Consider the following 23,969-nt stretch of genomic DNA (forward strand, 5'->3'; position numbering starts at 1 on the left):
AAGACAACACCCAAATGATAGGGCACGGAGAGGAGAGTAGGAGAGACTCAAGAATGGGGGATCAAGACAGCAAGATCACTTCCTAAAACTGAGGAACAGGCAGGGGTTTGGTCTCAAGCCAACAAATCCAGTGACTCAGTTACTGGAAATGAGGATGAAGGGGCATAGTTTCCTTGACTAACGGATTAATTTATTGATCAAGATGAAGTGTCTAAAAGAGTTAGGTAAAGAAATCAGTCCTCTAACATTTTATTAACCATCCAGTCCCCTTCCATAATCCTTTTCTTTAAAAAAAAAATCATATGTACTTAACTCTACCCCTCTTAATTTCGACTACATTTTCAAGAAGCCATTCTTCTGACAAAATGATTCCAGATAGTCTCCAGCAGGTTTTTGGCTAAGTACCAGACTGAATGTCTGCATTAGAAGGCAGCAAACCACTTTCATTTTCCTCAGCCATTGAAGTGCAGATTTTTGTGTCTCCTGCAGAAAGTCTGTATTATCAGGGCAGTGCTAGCTCCAATGCAGATGACGTAAAAACTATTAATAGATTATGTATATAGTAAAGCTGAAGTAGAAAACAGAAGTGCTCCAAAAAGAGAAGTATAAAATGAAAGGGGGAGAAAAAGGCCAAATCCTCTGCCTTCTAAGTTAGGTGACCACTGTCTTTGTGAAAGGACATATTTCAAAAGCAATATAAAATTTTGATGGTGCTCTCAACTGCCTGTATTTGGTTTTTGTTTTTGTTTTTGTTTTTGGCCTATTTTTATCCTGCCAATCAGTGAAAGAAGAAAGAATATATTAAATTAAAATAAAATTGTAAAACTCTATCTTTGCTCAGAACCAGCTCCTCCAAAATCACTCTTTGCCGTGAATAAAACCCAGACTTCAGTGACTTTGCTGTGGGTGGAAGAGGGAGTAGCTGATTTCTTTGAAGTCTTTTGTCAACAAGTTGGCTCTAGTCAAGAAACCAAACTCCAGGTACTGTACATTTTGATTTTTCTTTTCTGAGTTGATTTTGATTAAGGCTAATTTTCTGAATGAAGTCAAGTCCTTTATTTGTTTAAACTATAGAAAATGAAAATTGTTCATTTGCACTTTTGTGTTTCAGTGATAGAAATTAACAGTGTGCTTAGAATAAGCCTAAAATGTAAGAACCAATTTGCCAAATTGCAAAGTTTATTTTCCTCTTTGCATTAGCTTTTGTCCCTAGTTCTTAGTTACCCTGGGTCCTGAGGACTTAAAAGGGTTCCTTTTTCCTATTGCCATTAAATCGACCAAAGGTATAGACACTGCCATATAAAATATAATTTAACAAATATGAACTGATTGCCAGTTATGTGAAAGGCACTATATGTGATACAAATGGTAGAATCAATACTGGCCTTTAAATTTTTTTTCATGTAGTTATGGATATTGCGTCAGTCTAGAAATAATTCAAGTAAAACTCAAGTGCCGTAGAGAGATCCATTCTACTTAGAGAATTTAAAGAAGGGACTATTTCTAGTCAGTAAGGAGGACAATTTCGCTTGGGAAAATGAAGGCTGAGAGAGGTGATTGTGAAGGCTATAGAATCACAAACAGCAGGTAGAATGACTCCTGAGTTATTCACCAGGTCAAAAGGAAGGGAAGGAGGGAGATGAACCGGGAGCTCCCAGGGTAACAAAGCCACAAGAAAACAATTTTTTACAGTCAGACGTGGAAGGAAAAGGTCAAGTGTGTGAAGGATGTCACAAAATGCAGGGTAGAGACTAATTCTATGAACATGAATAATTGATGCTTTTTAAATAATGCAGTTCATGAGATTGAAAAGAAGAAAGGATTTCTGGGAGTGGGAATCTTTTCATACAGAATGTTAAGATAATTTGCTTTGATTTCTTTCCCCTTTTGATACTCTCTTCTACAAACTTATCTCTTTTTGATCTATACTGAACAGCTAATCTCTTTTTCTATTCAAATAATTCTTTTTGGAAATAACTGCTTTGTCAGTAGTGGATTTTCTTCTCCGCGGCTATAGTAACATCTTTCCTCAAGAAAACAATGGTTATGTAGCTGCTTATTACAATTGAGCCTTTTCTTAGAATCATTCTTTTATAGGACAATAAAAGAGGTGGGATTGGAAATAAGTGCTGATGGCTGTCATCTCTTTAGGCAGGAGTGTTTCAGATCCCTGTTTTGAAAAAGAATGTTATGCTGGCTCATCTTTTTATATTGTACTGTGGTACTTGTCACTGGTCCAACCACTGGCCCAACAAATTAACAATCTGTTCTACTCAAGAATAAGTTAATATCAAATGTTTTTGAGAACTCAAAGTTGCTATGCCTTTGGTGGCTGCTGTTTAAAAGCTGAGAATGCAGACAAAGGGGGTAATGTCTTTAGTAGACCAACAACCCAAAACAAATATATCATAGAAAATAAACACAAAAGATTCTTTTTTAAAAACATTTTTTAATGTTTATTTAGTTTTGAGAGAGACAGAAAGAGAGAGAGAGAGAGAGAGAGAGCGCGCAGGGGAGGGGCAGAGAGAGAGGGACACACAGAATCCGAAGCAGGTTCCGGGCTCCCAGCTGTCAGCCCAGAGCCTGACGTGGGGCTCGAACCCATGAATCATGAGATCATGACCTGAGCCGAAGCCGGACACTTAACCACCTGAGCGGCCCAGGTGCCCCAAAAGATTCTTAAACATAGGAAAAGATGATCAAGTTCATTTATGGTAAAAGAAATGCAAAATAAATCTACAATGAGGTACAATTTCCACCAATATGATTGGAAAAACTCAGAGTTTGCGGACACATTGGATTGGAAAGAGTAAATGGGAACAGGTGTTGTCCCACATTGACAGTGGCAGGATAACATGGAACATGTCTGCAGAAGACAGTATGTCAATAGCTTTCCAAATGAAAACTACACAACTTTTTGACCCAGCATTCAACTGTTGGGAACATGAGTATACATATATGTATGCACATTCACACATCTACACACATGCACGTTTTGTGTATGAAGGTGCATGCATACACATGCATACACACACACATATATTGAGTGTGGGTACATATATGTTTGTTCCCATAATTTAAAATTATGTTCACTGTGGCATTGTTTGTAATCGCAAAAAATCAGGGACAATGTAAACATTCCTCAGTAGGGGACTGGTGAAATAAAGTGTGTCCCTTTCCATGAATTTCTACAAAGCCCTTGAGAAGAATAAAACAGCTTTACCTGTGCTGACATGGGCAAAGCACCGAAATATACTGATAATCAAGGTAAAGAGTAAGCAGCATGATGTGTGAACTACATTATCACTTTTGTTTAGCTGTATCTTATGTTTTTACCTCCATAAAATATAGATGGGAAAGAAAAAAAAAAAACATGCCTGACAACAACAGCTCCATCTGTGGAAGAGAACTCGGTAGATAAGAAGTAGTGAAATAAGGAAGCTTATTTTTCATTGCTATCCTTTCGCATCTTTTAATTTCTTTACTGTTTATATATTACCCACTCGGCTCTGAAAAATAGTTTAAAAAACAAAGCAGGTGGAGATAATATAACATTGATCTTATGTTCTGCATCTCCAGGAACCGATTTCTGTTTCCTCTCACGTTGTAACCATCTCCAGCCTCCTTCCTGCCACTGCCTACAACTGTAGTGTCACCAGCTTCAGCCACGACAGCCCCAGTGTCCCTACATTCATCGCTGTCTCCACAATGGGTAATTCCTGGCATTCGTGGAATCTGGTGTCCTTGAAAGTTTTATCTTTGTATTATTTTTTTAAGTTTATTTATTTATTTTGAAAGAGAGAGCGAGAGTGCACAAGCAGGGGAGGGGCAGAGAGGAGGAGAGACAGAATCCCAAGCAGGCTCTATGCCATCAGCACAGAGCCTGATGCGGGGCTCGAACTCACAAACTGTGAGATCATGACCTCAGCTGAGATCAAGTTTGACACTTAACAGACTGCGCCACCCAGGCACCCCCAGAAGTTTTATCTTTTTAGATTTTCCTTACATTTTCTTTTCAAATATATGTACTCTGTACTTCTAATAGATCCATGCTCCACTGAAACATTCCAGCCTGCGGGGTCAGGGAGCACGTACCTGCCCTTACCAGCTATGTGATTTAGGGAAAGATATTTACTATCTCTGAGCCTCTGTGTTTTCATCTGCGAAAGTGGAATCATAATATGTGTACCTTGTTGAGCTGTTTCGAAGCCTAGAAATGAAATACGTAAAGCTTTGCACACGTAGTGTGAGTGATAGCTGCCACCACCAACTCCTCCATCGTCATCCTCCTGTCCAGCAGTGGTCACAGTGCCCTGATCGATTAGGGCTCATCTGTTGTCCCTCGACCCTTAGCCGTCACTGACCATGCGGTGACAATGCTAAATTACTGGGTCAGAACAGGCGAGTTTCCAATGAAGCCAAACTATAAGTAGGGAAATTAGAAATTAATGAAAGGTCCGGAATAAGGGAGTTTTCCTTTTCCCCTTCTGAGTTCTATTAAATGTGTTGCTCCCCTGTTTGTTGGAGTCTGATTCTGCAACCTGAGACCCTCAATGAAATCTCCTGTAATACAAACTTTCACTGTCACAAGATCCCTTTACTGGGTTATTTTCATTTCTGTAGCATTCATCATATAGTTGTTTGTTTTCTGTTTTGAATTTTTATTTTTCCAGAAAAGAGGACAAAAGTGGACCTGAAAAGTACATTAATGGTCTGTCACTTCTGTGTCCTTCCCACCATTCTGTGTCTCTTCATGCTTACTATTCCCTGTCGTTGCTACAGCAACCCCAGAAACAGGTGATACTATTAAGCTTATTTACAAGTAAGGAAAACGAGACCCAGAGAGACAGATAAAATAGCTTCTCCACATGATAGTTAGTAGTCAGATGAACCTGAAAAAGGTCTCCTGACCATGAGTCTAATGTTCTTTGTGTTCAGTTACTCTGCCTGTGAACAGGAATCAAGCTGGCCCAAATGGGAAGTGGCAAATACACAAAGGTTTATGGATTGAATGTGGTGGCCGGTTGTGTGATTTTTATGATCAATGCTGAGGGTGGTAGCAGTCTTTCCTCTTGGGTCCACCGTAACGAATTTCATAAAAACATGTGACACGTAGTCCCCATTGTTAATATCTGGCTCTTCCCTGTAGTGTGATGAACTAGGCAGCGCGCAGTGCCATAGCAGCCCTTATGTAAAGTATATGCGAGGGACACAGCCCCTGTTCTTAAGGGCCCCACGACTTAATAATCGGTTTCATCTCTAGAGTTGTGCAGATGGGAAACCTCTCAACATATGGCTACCGATCATCAGAATGCCTGCTTCTAGTGATGTGTTAAGTGTTGCAGCAGATGGTAGCTTGCTAATGCCTTTTTCATATACATTATTAGTTGCGAGTGCAATATACAGTTGTGCTTTCTGCCTTTAACGTCATAGGCGTAACGCAAAACCTGCCCCTCTCCAAGCTTCTGAAAATGTGAAGCAATAATAACGCGTGATGATGACCTCTAGATATTTTGATTTTCAAAAGAATTTAAACGACGGTACAGGCACTCTTCACAGTTTATAATTTCCCTTTGTAAGAACATTCTGAACAGAAGCTTTGGAGATGGACTCAATTCCTCTAGGTACCTGAACACCGCTTATCAAACTGCTTTGCTAGATTATATTTGACCAGGAGGAGGCCATTGTCGGCTTGGAGAAACACCATTGTTGCTCTTGTTTTCAACATCATAAGTTCCATGGTGTTAAAAATCAATGGAAAACGACGAGTGGTTCTGTTAGCTTTGTGTAATGGAAGTTTGTAATGAAAATGCATGGCTTTTCTCTTTAGTGACAGAGATGAACCCCAACGTGGTGGTCATCTCCGTGCTGGCCATCCTCAGCACGCTGTTAATTGGACTGCTGCTCGTGACCCTTATAATTCTTAGGAAAAAACATCTGCAGATGGCAAGGTAAGTTAAGTTTGGTTAATCTTTTACCCACGGCCTTTAAAGTATTTTAATTTATCATACGTGTATACTTTTGCAGACCTAAATTTTATTAGCGATAAGTTTCATTTCAGTTTTCAGTGTCTATTGTGTGTGTTTTCTAGGTAGACTTTTAAATATTAGTTTAGAAAACATTATGATGGGGGCACCTGGGTGGCTTAGTCAGTTGAGCGTCTGACTCTTGATTTCAGCTCAGGTCATGATCTCATAGTTCATGGGTTGGAGCCCCACGTCAGGCTGTGCACTGACAATGCAGAACCTGCTTGGGATTCTCTCTCCCCCTCTCTCTCTGCCCCTCCCCCTCTTGCTCTCCCTTTCAAAATAAATAAATAGACATTAAAAGATAATAATAATACTAACAAGAAAACATCACAGTGGAAATGGCAAAGCAAAGGATTGTTTATACAAATCCAGATCTCCTAGTCTCAATCTTGTCATTTTAAGAAATGCATACAAAGGGATCTATTAATGATGTTTGGATATTTTCGAACGTATTTTGGAGTCAAATAAAGATCTATGGCTACTTAGTATGATTAATGAAAGGAGTTAATATATGGAGAGACCACAAGAAAGAAAAACATCCCTCTCTTCATCAATTCTGCCAAAACTGTCTTAGAAAACATTTGCAGAGTCTATGATCAGGTCCATTCGAGGCCCCTTCTCAGTTTTGTTCCTACTACTCAGACTTGCAGGCAGTTTTCATTTTTCTTGCAGCCTAAAAAGACTTTTGATTTATGACTTTGGTGATTCCCTATTCCTTTGACCACTGATGCGTTTCTTATCAGAGCACATTCTCAAGTACTTTCAGTGGTCCCCTATATTATCAGAACAATCCATCAATCCTCCTAAAAACTGTTGTTTAGTTGAGTACTACAGGGTTTGGGAAATTTGATTCAAATTTATATTTACCCATTGGGAGCCTGCTGAACTGCCAATCAACATCCCTTTTCTTTCTCAGAATTCTATCATTTACATTCATAACTAAATGTATCCATCCAATAATGATTTAATCGGCGTCTTATATGGCACAATTAAATAAAAATCAGACATCTAAGCTGTCCACTAAGCACTTAGAATATAGGTGGAGATATGTACCTAAATAAATATATTTGGGGCTCTGGGTGGCTGAATCAGTTAAGCATCTGACTCCTGCTCAGGTCATGATCTCAGGGTTCATGAATTCAAACACTGCATCGGGCTCTGTGTTGACAGCTTGGAGCCTGGAGCCTGCTTCAGATTCTGTGTCTCTCTCTCACTCTCTGCCCCTTTCCCACTTGCGCTCTCTCTCTCTCTCTCAAAAATAAAATAAACATTAAAAAAATTTTTAAGAAAATAAATAAATAAATGTATTTAAAGGTATAAACTGACCTGCCCCAGAAAGGAGATAAAAATGAGCTATTAACATAGAGAAAAGAGATTAGTCTAACTATAAATATCAAACTTTTTGAATGTTGTCATTTAAAAAAATCTTAGAAGGATAGGGAAGAAGGTGGTACCACATTGTGGCTAGAGTAGAGAGCTCTAAAATTACACTCCTTGGGATCAAATCTTAATTTACAATCTATGTCACCTTGTGCAGTTCACTGAAATTTCATTTATTCATTAACAAATATTAATGGACACCTGCTATGTGTCAGACTCTCCAGATGCTTGGGAAAACAGATGAGAATTTCTGCCTTCATGGAGCTCATATTCTAGTGGAGGAGGTAGATAATAAATAATATCAATAAAAGTAAAAAGATTACATGGCATGTGAGCAGACAATAAGAGAAAAATAATAGAGCAGAGTAAGGGAAATTAGCAGTACAGGCATAAGGAATATGTGTAGAAGATCTCTGGGAGGTGGGTGAGTCTCACTGAAAGGATATCTGAGAAACAACTTGAAGGATATGCGGGAGTTAGCCATGTGTTTTCTAGGGGAAGAGTAGAGGAAAGAGCCAGTGCAAAGGTCCTGAGGCAGGAACATGTTCAGAAGTAGTAGGAAGGTTAGTGCAGCTAAAGCAGAGGAAATGAAGGAAGGTTTATCAGGAGATGATGTCAGATCACGTAGAGCTTTGTAAGCCATTGTGAAGACTTATACTTTTATCCTGAGTAAAGGACAGACTTATGCTTTTATTCTGAGTTCAGGACTTGGGGCAGAAGAGCTGCCTTACATTAGAAAACAATCTGTATTGAGGGGCACCTGGGTGACTCTGTTGGTTAAGCGTCCGACTTTGCCTCAGGTCATGATCTCACGGTTCGTGGGTTCAAGCCCCGCATAAGGCTTTGTGCTGACACCTCAGAGCCTGGAGCCTGCTTCAGATTCTGTGTCTCCCTCTCTCTCTGCCCTCCCCTACTCGTGCTCTGTCTCTCTCTGTCTCTTAAAAATGAGTAAATGTTAAAAAAAAATTTTTTAAGAAAACAATCTGTTGAGACAAAAGCAGGCATATTAACTGGGGGATCTATTCCAGTAATCCAGGCAAGAGATGGTAATAGTTTAGTCCAGGATAGCAGCAATAAAGGTAGGAAGAAATGATCAGATTCTGGATATATTTTGAAAACAGAGTCATTAGCTAAGGGGATTGGCTAACAAATTGCACGTGAAATGGAAATGAATAAGGGTCAAAGATGACTCCAAGGTTTTTGGTCCTAGCAACTGGAAAGGATGGAGTCACCACCAACTGAAATGGGATTCCAGATGAGGATTTCAGAGTTGGAGGAACATCAAGACTTTGGCTTTGGAAATGTTACATTTAAGATGATTGCAAGTGCAGGTGTGGAGTGGGAGTTGAACACAAAGGTCTGGTGTTCAGGAGAGAAGGCTGGATTAAGGATATAACTTTGGGAGTTGCTAGCATATAAACAGTATTAAAGCTATATAAAGCTGGATGAAATTCTCATTTACTGGAGGGAGTGCGTGTAAATTAGAGAAGAGCGTCCTGGATTAAGCACCAGAACAATCTAATATCAAGATTTTCAGGGAAGAATAAAAAGATAGGAGCAAAGGAGACTGATAAGAGGCACCCAGCGGAGTACAAGAAAAGCTAAGAGATTACGTGGCCTGCAAGCAAGGGAAAGAATGTATTTCAAGAAGATACGGGAATAGCCCCTAGGTGAGTGGATGGTTAGGAGCAATAATGCAATCATTGGGAAGCATGCAACAAACGTTAGCTCGTAATAGTTACAGTGGTGGGGGTGGGGATAGGTATAGTAATGGATTAGTGGCATTTCTGAGAATACTATCACAGGAGCATTCGTTGTGGTGCACCCAGCAAGATATTTAGAAGTGGATCTACCTCAGCCAGCTAGTCATTAGAGCAGAGATTCTTAACATTTTTTTTGTGCTGCGATCTTTTCTGGCAGTCTGATTAAGCTTGTGGATCTCTTCCAAGAATAATGCTTTCTTTTTAAGTGCATAAAATGAAATACATAGGATTAAAAAGAAATTAATTATATTAAAATATGGTCATCAGACTATTTTTAAAAATGCTTTACATGCTTTTTTATAAATATATTAGATAATATATAGTATGATAATATTGCATAAGATGTCCAATAACTCTCATAATTTCATCAGAGTGATGAATATGAACAATATTTCAATATCTGCAGCAGGTTCATTATGGAAATATGTCTGCAGTTTCTATGGTTTAGCGATTTCATCTCATCAGTACTGATGATATTATTGTGGCTTGTTGCCTACTCTAATAGTTGAAGGAATTGCTGAATTTCAGTTAGAAATTTAGAGGTGGTGAAATTAAAGATGAACTTTTCCCCCACTATGTTCTAGAGCCCTAAATTCTATCCTTAGCCCCCAGAGTAAGAACCTTTGAATTATAAGGTAAAGTAAATCCTATATATAGGAAATTGACATAGGAAAATTAATTGATGGTGTGTAATTTATAGCACAATGTGATATAACAATATATTAGTGTACTTTTCAAAGAAGAAAAATGTTCCAGGCACCTGGGTTGTTCAGTCGGTTGAGTGTCTGACTCGGTTTTGGCTCAGGTCATGATCTCACGGTTTGTGAGTTCAAGCCTCTCATCTGGCTCTGTGCTGACAGCTGAGAGCCTGCTTGGGATCCTCTCTTTCCCTCTCTCTCTGCCCCTCCCCCTGCTCTCGCTCTCTCTCTCACACACACACACAAAATAAATAAATAAACTTAAAAAAATTTTTTTTAAAAAGAGAAGAAAAATATTTTTAGAACACTGTAATAAGAGCAGGCAGGTAACTAAAGTGATTAGTACGTGTGCCAGTAATGTCAAAATCCCTTCTTCAGTTCTGAATAAGTCAATCAATTTCATATAGGGGGGAAAATGAGATGCATGAGCCCAGTAAGCTGTGTTGTTTATCCATTGACATTAGGCAAAGGTGGAGAAGGCATGAGAATATGTTTACTTTTTACCTCCACTTCTGGGGTAAAAAAACTTTACAACAACTTTAACAGTATTTTCTACTGACAGATTAATAAGCAACATTCTGGACAAGAGGCCAATCTATTTCAATATGTATCACTTTTTATACTCTTATCTCAATTGATACATCACATGGACATCCCAACGTGAGGAGAAATTTTTGGAGGGAAAAAAAAAATCCAACTTGATCCACCATCATTTTAGAGAGGAAATTTAAATGCTATAAAAACAAAACCCCACAAAGAATATGTGCTGAAAACAGAAAACCCTCAGTCTAGGAGGCTTTGTAAAAAATATGCCCCAAACAGTTCAAAGCTTTATGTTAGGATTGGGGTGCCTGGGTGGCTCAGTCGATTAAGCATCTGACTCTTGATTTCAGCTCAGGTCATCTTCTCATGGTTCATGAGATCGAGTTACACATCAGGCTCCACGCTGACAACACAGAGCCTACTTGGGATTTTCTCTCTCTCCCTCTCTCCCTGTTTATGCTCACTCTCTCTCTAAATAAATAAGTAAACACTAAAAAAAAAGAGAGAGAGAGAGAGAGATTCAAGCTAGGATCATGAGTGCCTTTTGGAAAGGATTGAAAACAAATCCTTTTGGCTTCAAATGACTTGGGCATATGCAACCTTATGAAAAATTATTTTATCTTTCTATTTTGCATTGCATGTGAAAGAGAAGTACATGGAACTTAGATGTTTTTTAAGCTGTTTTTTTTCTTTTGGAGAGAGTGAGCATGGGGGGAAGGGGTTGCAGAGAGAGAGGGAGAGAGAGAATCCCAAGCAGACTCTGTGCTGTCAGTATGGAGCCCGACATGGGGCTCTATCTCATGAAGTGAACTGTGAGATCATGATCTGAGCCAAAATTAACAGCTGGATGCTTAATCAGATGAGCCACCCAGGTGCCCTCCCCCCTTTATAAATGTGATGATAAACCAGTAAGGGCTCTCTATTATATCAAGGTAAAAGAGTGCTCTGTCAAGCAGTAACCTAATTTTGTGGTTCCTTCCAAACAGGGAATGTGGAGCAGGAACTTTTGTCAATTTTGCATCTTTGGAGAGGGATGGAAAGCTTCCATACAATTGGTGAGCATTATTTTGGAATAAGCCTCTAGACAGCTTATCTATGCTGTGTGTGCCTCCAACTTTATTTTACTATCTTTTGCGGATAAATGGTTTTGTCTGATTATCCTTTCACAATTTCGGTGATAGTGGACTTTGAAGGTTAGATTTTCTTCACCAACTACATTAAGTTCATATAAGTTTACTGTAGTCACAAAGTAGAGAAAATGTCTTAGTCTGCTCAGTATTTACTATATTAATCAAAGGACTAACGCAGTCATGAATGTAGCCCATAGCTAAGGAAGGGCGTAAGTGCAAGACCCGCATTGAACAGGTGGCAGCCGAAGGCACAGGACAGACCCCACAGAAGCAGCATGTGACAGAGCAGCATCTCTATCTCAGACTGACACTTCAGTGCCCAGGAATGTGAGCCACCACCTTTTGTTCAAAAGTCAAGTAGACGTGTACAGCCCAGGGCTCTCAACTGTTACACTTACAGGTAAATAAATCTCAAGGGCAAGTAAAGTCCCATAGGAAAACATGGCCTCATTTTTTTCCGCCTGCTGGCATATTAAGGACCTGGAGGGAGGAGGTATTTTCAGAATTAAGAAAGCATTGTCAGGAGATTAAATTGCTTGACATTATACTTTAACAGTGATAGATGAGAATTAACGATCCTCTCCGCTGCAATGGATGCCTAACAAAATTGCTAATGAAGTAACCATTTAAAATGGAGCCAGCACTGCTTACAGGATCTACTTTGTTTCTTTTGCAAGTGACCATGCAAAGCACATTTATTTAAATGTATACATTTCATGTTAATCCTCGTAAGAGATCTTAGGTTTTTTTCTTGTTTTCCAAATCCCCCAAAATGGTGACCTTAAAGAAATAGTTAGGTGAGACTAGAAACTTTACGGAATCTATGAAAGAGGGAGGGCTTTAACTGAAATATAAATTCTGCTTCCCTGAGTGGGCATCTAGCAGTTGAAAGTCTAGTTGAAATAGGATTCTTTTTAACAAGACAATGTGTCGTGCTATTTTTAAATTTTAGCCTGAATGGATTTTTGCTAACTATGAAGAAAAAGGACCCATAACCCCTCGATGGTGAAAAGTTAGTAAACATTTCTAGGTTTGTTCGAATACATTAACACTCTTGCCAAGATTAAGAAACTAATTCACTGATGCGTGTTTCTGGTCTGGCTCACCCTTTAAAAAGGCTCAGTCACAAAGCAGTGACGAGCAGCCCATGTAGAAATTGGCCCAGTTATACTTGGCGACTCAGGACACCTATGTATTGACTGACTACACAGTCACTCACAATGGATAGAATATGAGAGACCAGTTATAGGAGAGCTGAGGCAAAAAAGAATTCACTTCAGGACCTTTCTAGAAAATCTAGAAAATTCTCCACCAGCTCTTGGCAAAGGTAGTTTGCCAGCACACCAGCATTTCCTGGCTGACAAAATAGATATCTCAGTGGGAATTTGTAGTAACTAGAGTGACAAGGTGATGCCATTTCCCCCCACTAATTCTCAGAATAGTTATAGATGCAGCCAGAAGGCAGTTTAAAATCCACATTAATGAATGTTCTATTTTGCAGGTGGTTTGAATACCTGAAATTGGATTCAAAACACACTTTTTAAAATCAACAGTCTGAATGAGAAGTTAAAAGTAAAATGAAATAATTTTGTTCTCACTCAGCTGAGTATCAGTCAGATTCCAGAACAGGCAGTTTCCTGAGCTCCTTGTCTTGAAAAATGATACCTGAGTGTCATACCATAGCTCTGTTTTGAGGGTTATTTTTCAGAAAGAAGGTATTAATTTAAACTAAAAATAATATAGAAAGTCATACGTGGGGTGCAGCTTTGTAAGAATGTGTCCCAGAAGCTTGGAGTCTTTGTCAAAATCAGTATACGCACAAATTGACAGTTTATATTTCCTCCCACGAGCTGCTGTTAGCTATCAAATGATGTTATAATGGTTCCTTAAAAGAGGTTTAAGCATTGCAAGGGTAATAATACCCAAGAATAAGACCGGAGCTAGCTAATGAGGCATTGAAGAGTCTCATTTAACTGATGTAAAATGTAATCACCTAATAGCAGACTAATTGACACAACAGAAGTTGAAAGAAATATATCTGATTACAATATGGATGTGTGCGAATCAAACTGATTTTGGCAATATGATAGCACTTAAGCCCTCACGTTTAAGTTTCACAGAATGGAATAATATTTAATCATAATTAAGATGCTTGTCATTTTAATTGATCTTCGTAGGTAATTTACTGATATCTGTTCACAGTTTATGCTACTAACTCTTGCCACTTTTTCATCTTTACATCTGTTATCTATTAATGCTCACAGGCGTAGGAGTATATTTGCTTTCTTAACCCTGCTACCCTCATGTCTTTGGACTGATTATCTTTTGGCATTTTATATTAATCCTTGGTAAGTGATTTTTTTTTTTACTGTTTACCTAACACAAAGTCTATAAAGTTAGCCCTCCAGAAGTAAAACAAAAAGGAAAAATTCTTTTTAATTATTTTATGTGTTTGGCAGCATCTGAAATTATGACTCGTGTCTTGAAATGGATTAAAGTAGTTAATGGTACCAAGATGGCCTATACCTATATTGGTTTCCCAATTAAAATTTTCTTCTTGGGATGTTCTTGGCAAGCTTTTCTTCCATTTATTACTAGTCATTTGTTTCTTCATTCAGTCAATGCATTGGCTTCTTATCTTAGTAAATGATGCTTCCCATTTTCCTTACCATCTCCATCCATTAGAGAACTCTGTTTCCAACAACGAAGAAATGCATGAAGGTAGAGAGCCAAAAATACTGTACTGTATTTGGGGTCTCAGTGTTTTCGTAGTTAATGCTAACTCGGTGAATATTGAACAAATGGCTATTTGCAAGCCTCTTTGCATAATTATCTTATTTAATTGTCCCCACAACTCTGCAGAAAGTATTATCAGCCCCATCTTAGAAATATGCCAAAGAACTGTTGGTGGGAATGCAAACTGGTGCAGCCACTCTGGAAAACAGTGTGGAGGTTCCTCAGAAAATTAAAAACAGACCTACCCTATGACCCAGCAATAGCACTGCTAGGAATTTACCCAAGGGATACAGGAGTACTGATGCATAGGGGCACTTGTACCCCAATGTTTATAGCAGCACTCTCAACAATAGCCAAATTGTGGAAAGAACCTAAATGTCCATCAACTGATGAATGGATAAAGAAATTGTGGCTTATATACACAATGGAGTACTACATGGCAATGAGAAAGAACGAAATATGGCCCTTTGTAGCAACGTGGATGGAACTGGAGAGTGTGATGCCAAGTGAATTAAGCCATACAGAGAAAGACAGATACCATATGGTTTCACTCTTATGTGGATCCTGAGAAACTTAACAGAAACCCATGGGGGAGGGGAAGGAAAAAAAAAAAGAGGTTAGAGTGGAGAGAGCCAAAGCATAAGAGACTGTTAAAAACTGAGAACAAACTGAGGGTTGATGGGGGGTGGGAGGGAGGGGAGGGTGGGTGATGGGTATTGAGGAGGGCACCTTTTGGGATGAGCACTGGGTGTTGTATGGAAACCAATTTGACAATAAATTTCATATATTGAAAAAAAAAATATGCCAAAGAATCTCTTAAGGAGATTATCTTAACATCATACTACCATCTAAAATATCCAGGTTCCAAATCCAGGTTTCTCTGAAATCTATTCTTTCCTCTGTAAAAAGCAGCTTCCTTTAAATTCTTATTTTCTTAACTTTTAAATATTTTTAATAATCAAATCTCAAAAGAGTATTTTTTCAGTTTTTATAAAATATAATCATCATCATCATCATCATCTTGAAATCTCAGGCTAACGTATCTAGAAGGATCTATTCCCTTTCCTGAGCCACAGGAAAAGAAAAGTAGTGGTTTCCTGACCAAAACCAAAAATCATTGTCCTGAAATATCCATGGTGTTTAGGTACTAAATTATGTACAGGCAGATCCAGGTATCTGGACAACTTCAGAAGGACTCAGAAAAAAGCAATAAAAATAGTTCATGAACTGGAAAAATGGTGCATGGGCAGGGGGGAATAGGGAAAGAGTAAAAAGCGAAAAGCAATCTGTAGAGTTATGTATTCAAAAAGACAATTGATTAAATGTTCTTCAGTTTCTCCAAGGACAGAATAAATACAGCTAGCAAGGTTAGGATTTTGAGTTGCAATGGACGAAATACAAAAAAGGACTTCCTCACAGTAGAGATTGTTTATACCAGAATTTGCATTTTTCTTTTTTTTAAAAGAAAGACTAGAGGAAAGCTGTTGAAGTACACTAGACATGATGTGTTAAGTAAGGAAATCAGAGGAATGTTCTGGATGATGAGGACCATTTGCTGTTATTCTAACTTGGTTGATTGATTGATTGATTGATTGATTTTGAAAGAGGAAAAAATGTGCACGCGTGTGTGTGCTCATGCACGCAAGCAGGGGAGGGGCAGAGGAAGAGAGAGAGAGAATCTTAAGCAGGCTTCTCACCCAGTGTGGAACCCAACTTGGTGCTCGATCTCACAACCATAAGAGATCAGATCTCACAACCTGAGGCAAAATGAAGAGTTGGACACTTAACCAACTGAGCCACCTGGGGGCCCCTCTAAGTTGGTTTTAATAACAGTTTTTAGTAGAGGGCTTCACTATACCCAACACAATATTTTAAGTATTTGACATCAGATAGCATTCAGGTGCAAAAAGTGCGTATAAATTCCATTTTGACCTTCAACATATGCATCAATTTTTACTCAACATCTATTAATCATTCTCAAGTATTCTACCTATCATCAGACCAATTGTAGTCAATACCCTTAAAGTACCCTCCACAGATCTCAATTAAAACAAAAGAAAGAAAGCTGCATATGCTACCCTATAAATTTCTCTGTTTAATTCTCTGACTTTCCCACAGACTGGTTTTTAAGCTTATATGAGGCCTATGCATTTTTGCATGCCTTTGTTAATAGGTCCCCTTAATAAACGCATCTTCAAATTCCAACAAACCCTTTAGGGTCTGCTACTTACAGTACTGGCCAAATAGCACTAGACCCAAGTTGGGGGGCGGGGGGGGAACCATTCAGTAGTTTTGTCTGTTGGTTGTTTTAAAAAAATCCTTTTTTTGAGAGAGAGAGAGAGAGAGAGAGAGAGAGAGAATGGGGAGAGGAGCAGAGGGAGGAAGAGAGAACTTTAAGCAGGCTCCATGCCCAGCACAGATGCCAACATGGGGCCTGATCTCAAGACCCTGGGATCAGGACCTGAGCCGAAACCAAGAGTCAGATGCCTAACCAACTGAGCCACCCAGGTGCCCCCTATTTGTTGTTTTTAAAAAACCCTTCAGTAGTTTTTAGAAGAATGGTCTTGAGACTGGAAATGGTTATCTCCATGTGAGAAGAGAAGGCAAAACATAGAGCCCCCAGCTCTCTGTCACTTTCAGTAAACCACACGCATATCAACCAATGAACATGGACTGAACATAAACTATGCTTTCAGCCTTTGGCTTGTGCTGTGTCAGATAAATAAAAGAAATAAAATACATTATCTTTGCTTTTTTTCGGGTACAGCTACCTCAGTACTCACAAAGCCACCCGAATTCCCTACTGTTCACTACTTTTCCCCTCATCTAGTAACTCGTGGATATTTTTCCCTGCTAAATAGCCATTGTTAATCCTCTCCACATGGTTCGTCTTCACATTTCACCTACTCTAGAAGTAACAGAGCCACCTGCCCCGCCTCCTTCCTTACACATACCCTGATTCTTCCCTAAACTACCAACTTCATGGAAATAGACGTTCCTGATCATTTTGTAAAATCCTCTGGATGAGTGGTTTGTGTGGAAATCAAGGGACTCTTTCTGGCTCATGGTATTGCTTAAATCTGTCCCAGGGTGGTAGAAAAACCAGGGCAGAGCACCAATGCCCAGGTGGCTTAGTCTCAACATGGTATTCTGCCAGGATTTCTGGCTACAGTCATCTCAGATCATGTTTCCTAGTCAGAGAAAACCATTTCATTCAGACTAGCTCCATCTGTATTCATTGTTACTACTCTCTCTCTCTTTCTCTAAGGCCATAGTCACCTCATGCTCTACTCAAGTATTCATCTGCTTGCTCTAAATTCTCGACAGTTGTCATTTTAAGGGTGAAGCAACATTTAGTTTAAACTGCTCGGCTTTACTCGTGGTTTTTGCACACTTTATTCAGAGAATGATATAACTCTAAACACCTTTTTAAGATTTGGGGATGATTTCCATTTAACCTATGAAAGAGTAAGTAGAGCTTATGATTTGGGGACATTTAGACTGTTTGGAGTTTATGTTGGAGGTGGATGTTTGTTTGCTTGTTTGTTTGTTTGTTTGTGGCCATTATAAATCCCATGTCTCTGCCATGCCTTGTATTCTCCTTTGCAATGAATTCCAGTCTGGTTGGCTTTCCAAGATGTCATAACCATGAAGAACTTATGCGTCTTAACTTCTTGAAGTCATCAGGATTTTGAACCTTACCTAATATAAGTGAAAGAGAAGATTAAAAGATGTGCATGGCTGTGTATGCATATATTCTGCATGTCTGATGGGTGTTATCACTTTTATTAAAAAAATATTTTGCAATGACAAGATGATACCCTAACATCATCTCACATGTTCACTGTGACACACACACACAAGCTAGTTCTTTCCATAATGTGCTGAAGTTAAAATGGCTGGCAAAAGCTTGACTTACATGTTCAAAAGTGAATTGTCCCCTGATTGTAGTCTTAGAATTAGCACAGCAATGGAAAACATAGGAACGTTCTATCAGCGCTGCCGGGGAGTCTCATAATTCAGCCCTGTCCTTATCCCACAGCCTAAGGATATAAGGATCCTTTGGAATCTTTGGGATTTCAGCAAAATCTAAGCAAAACGTAAAGACTGTACACAAATCCTGAAGATATACACATAAATATACACTTGACACAATAAGTCATTCAAACCATGTGGTGGAATTTTACATTATATGTAAAAGTTAATTCAATCAATGAATGAGATTGAAAGAAAAAAAAAGGGCCTCTCTTCCACGAACCAGGCTTCCATGCAGCTGTTGAATAGTAGCAGCTTAATATTTCAGCACTGAATGTATTCAGCGTCACTCTCCACAGACATTTGTTTCTTCCAAGTTTCCCTTAAAGTCTGCTTGGATAAGAAAGCTTGAGGTTTGGGTTTGTTTGTTTGTTTGTTTGTTTTTTCACTCCCAATCACAAAATATGTTGGGCAGCCTCCTGACTTCGCCAAACTGTTAGCTATCTAAGCTAACATTCCTGTGTCACAAAGCACCAAATTAATTAGTTTCTACTACATGAAGTCATTGTGGGATTCCTAAAGTTAACTCCGCTACCTTCACAAGAGCTGAGTAAACATTATTCAGAAGGTGTTCTTTTAAGTTCCAAAATGCTTAGATGATACAGCCCTGTCCAACATTACAGTGGCTTTTTGAGGGCGGGGGGAGGGGGCAAAGTAAAAACTATAATGTCTCTTCCCGCTAAATTTCAAGTATGGAAGACAGAGGATGAGGGAGAAAAAATAAGACAGGAGCTGTGGAATGGATTGTCATCACTCAGAAGTGGGAAGAAATAAAAACCGCCTGAAACCAGAAAATGAAAACAAGAAACACCATTTGCCTTTATGGAAATTTCCCTACATTCCCTACCCTTATTACTTCCTCTCCACCCACCAGTTCCATTTCCCAAGTCTAACATCAAATTCCTAATTGAATCATTAAGTAAAACTGTGAGGGCAACATGGCAAAGATTTTTTTTTAGTGTTTATTTATTTTGAGAGAGGGAGAGCGTGTGAATGTGCCAGTGGGGGAGGGGCAGAGAGAGAGAAAGAGAGAGAATCCCAAGCCAGATCCATGCCCAGCACAGAGCCCAACATGGGGTTTGACCTCATGAACTGAGAGATCTTGACCTGTGCCGAAATCAAGAGTCAGATGCTTAACTGATGGAGCCACCCAAGCACCCCAGCAAAGATGTTTTGTTTCGGTCCAATTAAGTAAGATTTTTTGAGCACCACCATGTGTTCTATTAACTGTGCTCAGCTCGGGGGGGGGGGGGGGGCAGGGGGAAGGACTGTCTAGAAAGGAGCACATATGCAGCTGATAGACATCATGAGAAATACTCCATCGACAAAGTACTATGAGAGCACAGAAGAAGCAGGGCTTCATTCTGCTAAAGCCTTTCTAGAAATGAAGGTACCCAAACATTCACAATTTCAGTATAAATAAATATTTGGGCACATGAGAGCACTCAGGTCACAACTGGTTATTTACTATAGATTGTATATTTTCAGGAAGTTTGGGTGCTTCCATCAATATTTAAAGACCTTGGGAAATTACTTATAAAAATTGTCGCTAGCCCTCAATCATATCAATACACAGGAATGAAGTGTTTCATCAGATAGCATGTTAGCATTCCCTAGCTTAGGTCAGTTATCTGACTTATTGGTTGAAACAATTACTCTAAATAGCCCCTGAAATGTAATTAACTGAAGCACACATTAGCATTGTATGTGTTTGAGCTTACAGAATAGTAATGAATTAAGAACTAGTAAGTAATAGGTCCAAGTCTTCAGATAGCTTAAAAAACTAGCTCAAAAATTCGACTCTTGGTTTCAGCTGAGGTCATGATCTCACGGCTTTGTGGGTTCGAGCCCCAGGTTGAGCCTGATTGGGATTCTCTCTCTCTCCTTTCTCTCTCCCCCTTCCTCACTCACACTGTCTCTGCCTCTCTCAAAATGAATAAATAAACTTAAAAAAAATTCAAGATTGAATAAGAACAACACCATCATAGAATTCTGTAAGATGCATGCCAAAACTGATAGCACACACTCATGTTCCCAGGGAAAATGCCCAAAGGTTCTTTTAGTCTTTGACAACCAACATGTCTACCCTCCTAGACATTAGTTCTCCATTTTATTCCCCAACTCTTTCCTTCTTGTCTGTAGAGCCTGGAGTATTCAAGCAGTAGGTACTTCTATATATATTTATAAAAATACTTCAGCAATTTAACCACTAGTAGTAAGAAATTACATTTCTAGAATTCGGTATTTGGCAAATCGGAAACCTAAAATGCAGTATGTTCCTGCAATCTAACAGGGTTTTTAAAAAATGAATCTGAAATTATTATCATTATCTTCTCATTTAAGGAAAAGTAATTAAACAAAATGGAGACAATGTTTAATGAAAATTAAATAAAATTGCGGAGCCTGATATAATTATTTAAAGCTCTTCAAATTTAATCATTATGTCAATCAATTCTTTTGCTCAGATAAACTTGTCTTTTTTTTTTTTTAATTCTCAGGAGTAAAAATGGTTTAAAGAAGAGGAAACTGACTAAGTAAGTTGTTCTTTATCATTAAGATATAACCGACATGTAAATTGTGCGATGTATTATAGCATTTAGCCAACATCTCCATCATGTCACATAATTATTGTTTCCTTTTTGTGGTGAAAACATTTAAGATCCAGTCCATAAAACCTTGAAATATACAATACGTTTAAGTTTTTCTTACTACTTCCTTTAAAAATATTTTATTTAAAAAAGGTCTTCATAATGATCTTAACTTTGCAAATTAAAACAATTGCTTATCTTCAAATAGAGGAGATGCTTAAGAAAGAGGCAAATGTGTACCTACAACATCTAAACTATTATGTGTTGGTGTCAGTGATCACTAAGAAAGCATATCACAAAAACCAAGTTAGGAATAAGGAAAATCATCATCATATGAAAACTGGCAAAGAATGGGTTGTTAGGAATTATAAAAGTCTTTCATAGAAAGCTATCTGCCATTCTCAATCTAGAAAATGTCTAATAGTTAGCTACATGAAAGTTGTACAAAAACCTTTACTGGTTTGTACTTTGAAATTCTGTGCATAGTGCAGGGAAAAGCTTTTACTCTATTTGATATTATAATAATTACTTTGAGAAATGCTGTCTCTGGAAATCTTTATAATAAATAGAAAAGAATAATTATTGTAGCCAGCCTATGGTTTCACTTATCTACTGAACTGCTAAGTCATAAGAATTAAGATTTTGATGGGCAAAAATTAACCGTCGGTTGATTTCAAGAGCCTAATTAGATTGTCACCTCTGGGCCATTGGTTCAAACACTGAATATAAAAAGTGGAATATTTCCATACATAGAGTTCATCCTTGATTCTTGCCTTGGATAAAATATTGATGACTTAATAGGAGGCAATTGGGGGTTCCGGCCAAATCTATGGCATTCATGCTAATGGAATACATAATACCAAAAAAATTTGGACATAAAAATATTTGTTTAGCATTTTGTGATGTATAGATTTGGGGGGGGGGGGCACATATAGATAACAGAATAATTTTTTCCTAAATCTATTTCAAATCAGTATGTGGTCCATTGGTATACAGCAACTGATGCAGGAGAGATGAGACTAACTAACACAGAAGAGAGGTACCATCACCTGGAAAGAATGATTCGACAGAAACAGGAAGAATTTATTGCCCAAAGTTCTTGGCTGGGTTGTTAAGTAAGGTAGAAAGGCGTAGACTAGAGTGTTTAGAGGACAGGGTCTCTGGACCAAAAAGGGAGATTCTATCAGGCTTGCTTTTCCCAAGGCTCAGCAGAGAGGAGGAGGAGAAGGAGGGTGTGGACAACAGTCTGGGTAGTGTCGGCGTGGTAGAACCTGCCCACAGGCCTCAAACTCACGTCAAACCAGCTTCCTCCTTCCCGCTTCTCGCTTCTCGTTTCTTTTCTAATCCTCCCTCCTTCTCCAAAAGCCAGTTCTCCAGGGACTCTCCCACCCCACATTTCCATTTGCCGTCTCTGTACCCTTTCTCTTTCACTCCCAAAGCCCCCGCACCATGTCCCCATGGCTCCCCTTTCCTATCTCCACCTACCTTCATTTCAACACTCCTTTGCTTTACCTCCTCCTCTCCCTTTTCCCTCTAAACCTTTGTTCTCCTCATCTCTGCTCTCTCCCAGCTTTCTTTTGCTTCTCCTTACCATCCTCCTCCTCTCCCTGATGTTCATCCTTCTATTTCCTGGCCCTTCCTCTGTCTCTCTTTTCCTTTTGCTTTTTCTAATTCATAAATATTTTCTCAGATCGCCTTCCCTATTGTGCCTCCATTCTCCTGGTAACAGGATGAAAACTAGAATCGTAAATCTAATCTGAAGGTCAATGCACTGCTCACAGACAAGAGCCAGAGAGTGCAGGTCTGATGGAGTTCATTCCAGGACAGGAGCCCCATGTATAGCCATTCTTTTGGAAGGATAGCAAGTTTGGAGTAGGAACAGCTTTGAACCACAAAGCATTCTCCCTGCATGCTAGTCTACCGCTGAGAGCCATGTGATCTTGGACTATTTGCTTGACTTACTTAGCCTTGGCTCCCTCACTTGAAGCATGGGGCTAATGTTGCCCATGTGTACTTCAGGGGTCAACTGAGCAAGATACCATATGCGAATATATGTGCTGTCAGGTGTTTTATGGATACAAGTCATTAATATTATTTAGTGAAGCCATTAGGGTTTAAATGTGCCTCTGGCAGGTATAATGCCCTTTAAAATCTACTAAATTCTTAACATAATCTATCAGATTGGCTATTCAACAACTTGAAACAAATATCTATTAAATATTATGTATTGGCTAATAAGACCTAAGACCATAGGTAGATGATGTAAATGGAGTAATTTGCAACAAGATTAAGGGAAAGGTGGGCTGGATGGATCCTGCCAGGGTGAAAAGGCTCGAAATAGATGACAGAGTACAGCATCCTGCAGAAGCTGAGAGAACAGGTTGGTATTGGTAGGCTCTGGAAAGGAAAAGCAGCTACAGAAAACTATAGGAAATAAAATGTAATTCTTATTCATGAAAAGAAGAAGGCAAGAGGTGACAACTTCTGCTACAGATGCAGAAATGTAAACTCAGAGGTGTTACCTGATTGTACCTTTGAACCATTTTGACACTTTTATAGATACACAAGCCTCTAAACCTGGCTCTCTAAGAGTGAGGCACTAAAAGCTTTCTGGCGAGGCTGGCAGTACAAGGCCTTATACTTGTAAAGCTGTTTAAATTTAGAAAGTTCTTTAATATACTATGTCAACCTTATAAGGTAAGTAGGACCATAGTATTTTATAGATAATAATGTTGAATCTTACAAGAGTTAGGTAAATTCTCCATAATCACACAGTAAATAAAGAAAAACCATAACTCAAGCAGTTCTTCAGGCTCGAATCCTTTGTTCTTTCCCATAAATCAGAGCTTTCTAGAAACATTATATACATGTGGGTATATGAGTATGCATATATATGATATTTTATTGCTAGAGTAAGAGCCAATTAAAAATCTAGAGGTCTCTCCTATCTCAAGGAAGTGTAACCTGTAAGGCCCGCTTTTTAATTACAATATATTAGGGACTGGTAACTTTAACAACAACAACAAAAAATGGTGAGTGGTAACCTTGGAGAAGTAAAAGTTCTTTT

General features: G+C 38.8%; 1 protein-coding gene across 2 annotated transcripts in view; it reads left to right on the forward strand.

Annotated features, from left to right (window-relative positions):
* The window catches only part of PTPRO (protein tyrosine phosphatase receptor type O), a 240,097-nt gene that overhangs the window by 187,982 nt on the left and 28,146 nt on the right, over positions 1-23,969 (forward strand). Inside the window, exons 13-18 of one of the 2 annotated variants that reach the window (XM_043561933.1) lie at positions 842-981; positions 3,580-3,712; positions 5,831-5,951; positions 11,400-11,468; positions 13,808-13,891; positions 20,813-20,848. In XM_043561933.1, coding sequence (XP_043417868.1) covers positions 842-981; positions 3,580-3,712; positions 5,831-5,951; positions 11,400-11,468; positions 13,808-13,891; positions 20,813-20,848 — 583 coding nt within the window. The remainder of the gene's footprint in view (positions 1-841; positions 982-3,579; positions 3,713-5,830; positions 5,952-11,399; positions 11,469-13,807; positions 13,892-20,812; positions 20,849-23,969) is intronic. The other variant, XM_043561934.1, reaches the window with a different exon arrangement.

Source organism: Prionailurus bengalensis, chromosome B4 (assembly GCF_016509475.1).
Source record: "Prionailurus bengalensis isolate Pbe53 chromosome B4, Fcat_Pben_1.1_paternal_pri, whole genome shotgun sequence".
NCBI classification, from domain to species: domain Eukaryota; kingdom Metazoa; phylum Chordata; class Mammalia; order Carnivora; family Felidae; genus Prionailurus; species Prionailurus bengalensis.